The following is a 6091-nucleotide window of genomic DNA, read 5'->3' on the forward strand; positions in this document are numbered from 1 at the left end:
GTTTTTGGATGTAATGGTACATTTTTATAATTCTAGCTCCAAGATAGCAGAAACTTTATGTTCGTCCTGCCTAGCTAAATTAGTAATTCCCAGGCCAATAAAAGACCTGTCTCAGGTGGGAGTGGGGAGCGGTGGATAGCTCCTGAGGAACAAACATGCAGGCAAAAGGATAACCATTAAACTACTAACATTTGTAGAGTACTATAATGTGCCTCACACTATACTAAGCACTTTGCACTTGTGGAGGAAAAACTGGAGAGTCCCCAAGATGGCTCAGGAGGTTAAGGCACCTACACTGTGCCTGATGGTGGAAAGAACCACAAGTTGTCCTCTGACCTCCACACATGTGCCTTGTCTTAAATTTTTAATGCTTTACATTCATTTAAAATTTTTCTTTTCTAGCTCAATGTCAATTGCTGCAAGTTTAGTGAGTGAAGACACAAAGACCAAGTTTTTGAACAAAATGGGCCAGTTGACAACATCAGGTGCCATGCTGGCCAATGTGTTTCAGAGGAAAAAGTAGAAGCGGGAGGGCTGCCCCAGTGAACACTAAGATGGACCTCAAGTAGACTGCTCCTGGTACTTGAAGTGCTTACCTTTCTATTTCCTGACTTTATGTTCTTGTGTTATAATTTTATCCTGACCTCCAAAGATATTTGCACTGCTTTCAACTATTGCTGTGTATCTATTGGTTTGGGAATTATAACTGTGGTAATAGAAACTTGATTTAATGATCTGTACCAAGTCCCTATTCTATGTTCTTATTTTTGAGAATAACTTTTATATATAATATATATATATGTATAGTGAAGAGGGGTTTTTTTTTGGTTTTGTTTTTTTAATTTTTATTTTTGGATGGGATATTCACAAATATCTGTATTATACTCTAAGCTATTACAGTGGTACTTAAAATAATGTAAATTTGAAGTCATTGTTATAAGGTAATAAAAGTGGAGATTACTTAAGTATTTAAATTATGAAAGAATAATGCAGACTTTTTATTATTTCCTAACTGACTAGAAAGAGCCACCAGCATTACTCTGTGCCTTTTGGACTTCAGTTTGTATTTTCTGTAGGAACTACATGCATTCCTTTCACACAGTATTTGAGGCTGCTGTGGTGAATTTGAATGGCAGAGCCTACAGTCAGTCGATAATGATGAGACTTACAACATTTCACATCTCTCTTGAGAATCCTTTAAGTGCTGTTTAGCCTCCCAACAAATAGATGCATATGATGGAATTCTGTGAGGAAAACAGCACTTGAGCATGGTAAGGAGTAGCCAGGGTGAATTTCACAACATTTGTACTAGATGTAGATGCTCAAGAATAAATGTACTGAGAAGAGCTAATAATTGTTTATCCCCAAGTTGAAATACATAAGAAAATATAATTTAAGTCTGAAATTTAACACCTACTTCCTATAACACATTTTAGGATGCTTTCTGATTATTTAAACTTTGCAGTTTCCTTATTCATCCTGTCTGAGAAGTACTGAGTAGTTTAGGACATTTGGGAGTTCCTTTTTCCCTTCTAGAGTGACAGTGATGTTGGTTAGTCACCATCTGGTCCCTTAAACTCAGTGGCTGTGTTTCCCATTGCTGTGTTTTATTTGTATGATCTTATGTTGATAGACAGTCCCACTGGAATTGGTAGATTGTCTACACAGTGACACAGAGTGCTACATATGGAATGGAGTAACTGAGTTAAGGGGTTAATGTGAGGCCTTACACAGTTGATGCATATACATGATTCTCATATTTATTGTGTAAATTGGCTTTAATACACTTGGATCCCATTCACATACTGTGGAAAAGCTAACTTTCCTACACAGTCAAAGCTTATAAAGTTATTTGCCTTAGGCAAAGCCATTCATTTCTTTTACCTATAGTGAAATTATTGAGTAGTAGTTTTTCTGAACTGTTGGATTCTAGGCATTCCTGAGAAATTGAAAGTGGCTACCTTTCGTGTCAAAATGTTGATCTGTTATAAATAAAATGTTTTGCATACTTGTTTTGGTTGTAAATTTTGTTTTCATTTTGCATCACCTTATCCATATAAAAATAAGAAATCATTTATTCATGAAAATACATTTTAGTAATCTACCTATTTTAGAAATCTAATCTCTATAAATTCCCTATTCTAGTTTATATTTACTTAAAAGGATTATGGTAATATAAAACTAATGTATTTCAAACATAATTTCTAAAGCAAATGTTTACTCTGCTCTGAGCTGCAGTGTAACATGTACAGCCAACAGTAAGTTGGCTATCAGAGAAATAGGTACAGTGCAACATGTAAGTGTAACATGTAACATGCACAGCCAACAGTAAGTTGACTGCCAGAGGAATAGGTACAGAGCCCTCTAGTACCTGGAGATTGTTCCAAGAATCAGTGCAGATGATTGTTCCAAAAATCTGCAGATGCCTGGGTGCCTGTGTAGCATAGCATAATAGCCAGTGTTATCCTTCCATATTCTTTGAGTCATCTTTAGATTGCTTAAAGTGTCTAGAACTATGCAAATGCTGTGTTAATTATAGTATTATTTGAGTAAAGGAAATAACTCCTTTTTTAATATTTTATTAGTTCTTTGAGAAATTCATACAAGCGTTTTGATCTTATGTTCCCCCAAAGTCCTCCCAGATCCAAGTCCCTTTCTGTATCCTCCTAACTTTGCAGGGCTGTTGTTGTTGTTGTTGTTTGTTTGTTTGTTTGTTTGTTTTGGAGGGGTATTTGTGCGTTGTTTGTTTTGGGGGTGCCTTGGGGGTGGTAAGTGGTTGATTGATTGGTTGGTTTGGTTTGGTTTTAGTAAACCCATCATGTTTGGTTTATGCTGCCTTACAGTCTTGTATATGTAACATTCAGCTGGCGTAAGGATTACTACTACAGGTACAGAAAATGTAGGTGCTTGATAGTGACAGGTTTTTTGAAAGATTTTCAATCCATAGTTAGGGAATTCATAGTAGACTAGTATATTTTGGCTATACTTTTATTAATGAATCGACATTTAAATAATAAGTTTTTTTAGAGGAAAACAGCTGACACACCATGAAGTGTATCTCAAGTAAGATTCCTTTATTCTTTTAATTGTCTTATCTATCACTAAAACTTAACATGATTGGGAAGTAAAGTATGAACTCTTATCAGATGATAGTCATTGATTCTTCCAAAATACAGGAAACATTTGAATAGTAGGAGTATCCATCTCTATATACAAGTTCTTGACCTGAGTAAGAATTTCAGTTGTTTCTCTCACATGTTTGTTGCAGTAATGGCAAGCCTGTGATGGGCAAGGAAGAATTGTTATCGTTAGAGTGGTTGCATACTTTGTCTTCTTTGAGTTGACATTTCACCTAAAAGTAGCAAAAATAGGTTTTGGCTGTGTGACACAGAAGAGAGAAGAACCCTAAGTGTATGAGGCATAAAGTGACTTAAAGAGCTAGGAAGACATGAAGAGCTGCATGGGTAGGGTGGGGTACCACCGAGGGGCTAGCAGGAGTGAATGATGGAGAAGCAAAGGAGCCTGAGTTTGATTGTAATTCTGTTTCATATTTGTTAAATCTGTGATGCCTGAGAATTGTGGGTGAAAGTGCCATTTAAGAAGCTAGCTACACCTGTGTCTCAGGAGAGGCCAAGACTGGACACAGTCACTCATATTTGAAAGAATCGAAAGCAGCCTTGCCAATCACATGTGGAAATTTCAGCAGAGCAAAAGCAGAAGGAAACAAAGACAGGCGGGAAAGCAGCACTGAGGCATGAAAAAGCAAATGGTGTTGCAAGGAAGGGCTTCTCAGCTGCATCCATGGCTGTCGACGGACAGAAGTTACTGTGAAGAGTCGCTGATGATGTTGGTAATTTAAGGGAACTGTGTAGTGAGAGTATTGGTTTCTTTAAAAACAGAAATGTTATGGGAATATGTTTTTGTTTTAATCCGAGGTGTGGGATATGTATGGGACTGCTTCAGATTATTCATAGCAGCAGACTATGATTTGCCTTGTGCTCTGACAGGGACGTGAGTTTGCCAAGTGAAGATAGTTTTTGTAAGTATGTGGCTTTTGGAATTCTGGGGACCCTTGAGAGGGTATATAAATGTAAGAGCCCCCAGAGGGGTGTGAGTACAGTTGCTGCTGCTGCTTGTAGTTGCTAGTTGGAAATATCCTGATGACAAAGATCAAAATTGCCCCAAGTAACTCGATGTCCCTAATCAGCAGGAAGTAGTCTGATAATATTGACACCCCCTTTCCTTTCTCCCACATAGTGTTGGTGGGTTGGAAGGGATAAGGGTGGGGGTGGTAGAAATAGGAAGCCATAAAGTCCAGCTGCAGAACTACTAGGAATAGGACTGTGATGGGCATGCGGAAGGGGAGTCATTAACATTGCTGCCAGTCTTTCAGGCCATAGTGTTTGTGCTGTGGGGCCCGAGGCTAATAGGAATGCAGCAGCAGCCAGGGCCAGTGACTGTGAAGGGGAGACTGTTGACAGTCTCACAGCACACAGATGGAGACAGTGTACTATTATGATAGGAGAGAATGCTCCAAGGGCAGACACTTGCAGGTGAGGCGTAGGAAGATTAGGGGGTTTCCACATAATCCCTTCTGTTTTATCAGTCAAGTGTGAAGCAGACATTAGCTTGCCTGGCCTCTAGAAAATATTGGAAGCTTGAGAAATAATTTTAAAATGGTCACCTTCAAGAACTGTGGGAGAACTGTAGGCCTGCCAAGCAATTTTCTGAGCCCTCATGAAAATAAGAGTTGTGACTTTTAAAGAGAAACTACTTAACATAATTGTTTTAAGACCCCCGACACACACACCACCTTTGGCAAGATCAGCTGTTCCCAAGAGATTCAGAAGTAAGACATAGCTAGAGCTGATTTTCCATGTGCAGAGCAGAACATTGAAAGTCCTGTGGAGGGCTAAAGACATGGCTCAGTGGTTAAGAACACTGCCTGCTCTTCCAGAGTTCCTAAGTTCAATTCCTAGCAACCACATGGTGGCTCACAACCATCTATAATGGCATCTGATGCCCTCTTCTGGTGTGTCTGAAGAGAGCAGTGGTGTACTCATACATAAAGTAAATAAATCTTTTTTTAAAAAAATCCTGTAGAGGGGCTGGCTCAGCTGGTAAGAGCACTGACTGCTCTTCCAAAGGTCCTGAGCTCACAACCACCCGTAATGAGATTGGACGCCCTCTTCTGGTGCGTCTGAAGACAGCTACAATGAATTATGCCAGAGCGAGCGGGGCTGGAGCAAGGGGGGGCCGGAGAGCAACCACATACATGACTGCTCATGGCCATCTATACAACTACAGCGTATTCATACACATAAATCTTTAAAAAAAAAAAAAATCCTGTAGAGAAATGTGTAAAGTGATGACCATAGACTCCAAACTGGGTAAGAGCGAGATACTGGAGTAAATATATTAGGGGAGTTAATCTGAGCCCTCAACAAGGAACACCAGAAGTGTTGTAATGAGAATAAAGTGGAAGTTGTAATGAGAGTAAAGTGGAAGGATGTGTCCTATGGAAGAGATGGAAAGCAAATAGTGTAGTTATTCTGACTCCAAGTTCTGAAACAGGCTCGTGAGAACAATTTGAACAAAGCAAGGTGATAAGGTACCTTCCTTAGGGTAGCTAGAATTCACTTACAGTGGGATGTAGGGGAGAGCCTTCTAAAAGAAGGCTGTGCATAAAGTGAGTTCTCTGAAGACAGGATGCTTTTCCACAGGCCAGGCAGGTGGCAGGGAAGGATCAGAAAGGGACTTACTCTAAAAGATATTCAGTGGCCTAGGATAAGAGTTCAGGTTAATTGTGCACACACATCTAGAGGGGGAGGTAAACAAGATTGGGGTGAGCCTACCCCTAACCATCCTGAAGATCTGATCCTAGTTTGTTTCTATTTGTATATTTCCTTTGTAAAGGACTTGACTGTCCACCCTGGAAATTTAGGTCCTTTCTTTCATGTTTGTGTTCTAAAATATCATAGAGTGATTTGGAAGTTTTTGTTATTGTTTGGTTTTGGTTTCTTGAATGTTAATGCTGAGAGTTCTGCCCAGTTTCTACAGCTTTATGGGCAGTGAATACATGGAATTGGAG

At 39.3% G+C, this 6091-nt stretch overlaps 1 protein-coding gene across 6 annotated transcripts in view; it reads left to right on the forward strand.

Moving 5' to 3' along the window:
• Relch (RAB11 binding and LisH domain, coiled-coil and HEAT repeat containing) overlaps positions 1 to 2013 on the forward strand; it is a 99863-nt gene extending 97850 nt beyond the window's left edge. For all 6 annotated transcript variants that reach the window (XR_004121232.1, XM_031379713.1, XM_031379689.1 and 3 more), the window contains one exon: positions 403 to 2013. Coding sequence is in view for 5 of the 6 variants with exons in the window: in XM_031379713.1 (XP_031235573.1) it covers positions 403 to 523 (121 nt within the window). In the remaining variant the exon portion in view is untranslated. The remainder of the gene's footprint in view (positions 1 to 402) is intronic.
• Positions 2014 to 6091: the final 4078 nt, after the last annotated feature.

The sequence above is a fragment of the Mastomys coucha genome, unplaced genomic scaffold (genome assembly GCF_008632895.1).
Source record: "Mastomys coucha isolate ucsf_1 unplaced genomic scaffold, UCSF_Mcou_1 pScaffold1, whole genome shotgun sequence".
NCBI lineage: Eukaryota > Metazoa > Chordata > Mammalia > Rodentia > Muridae > Mastomys > Mastomys coucha.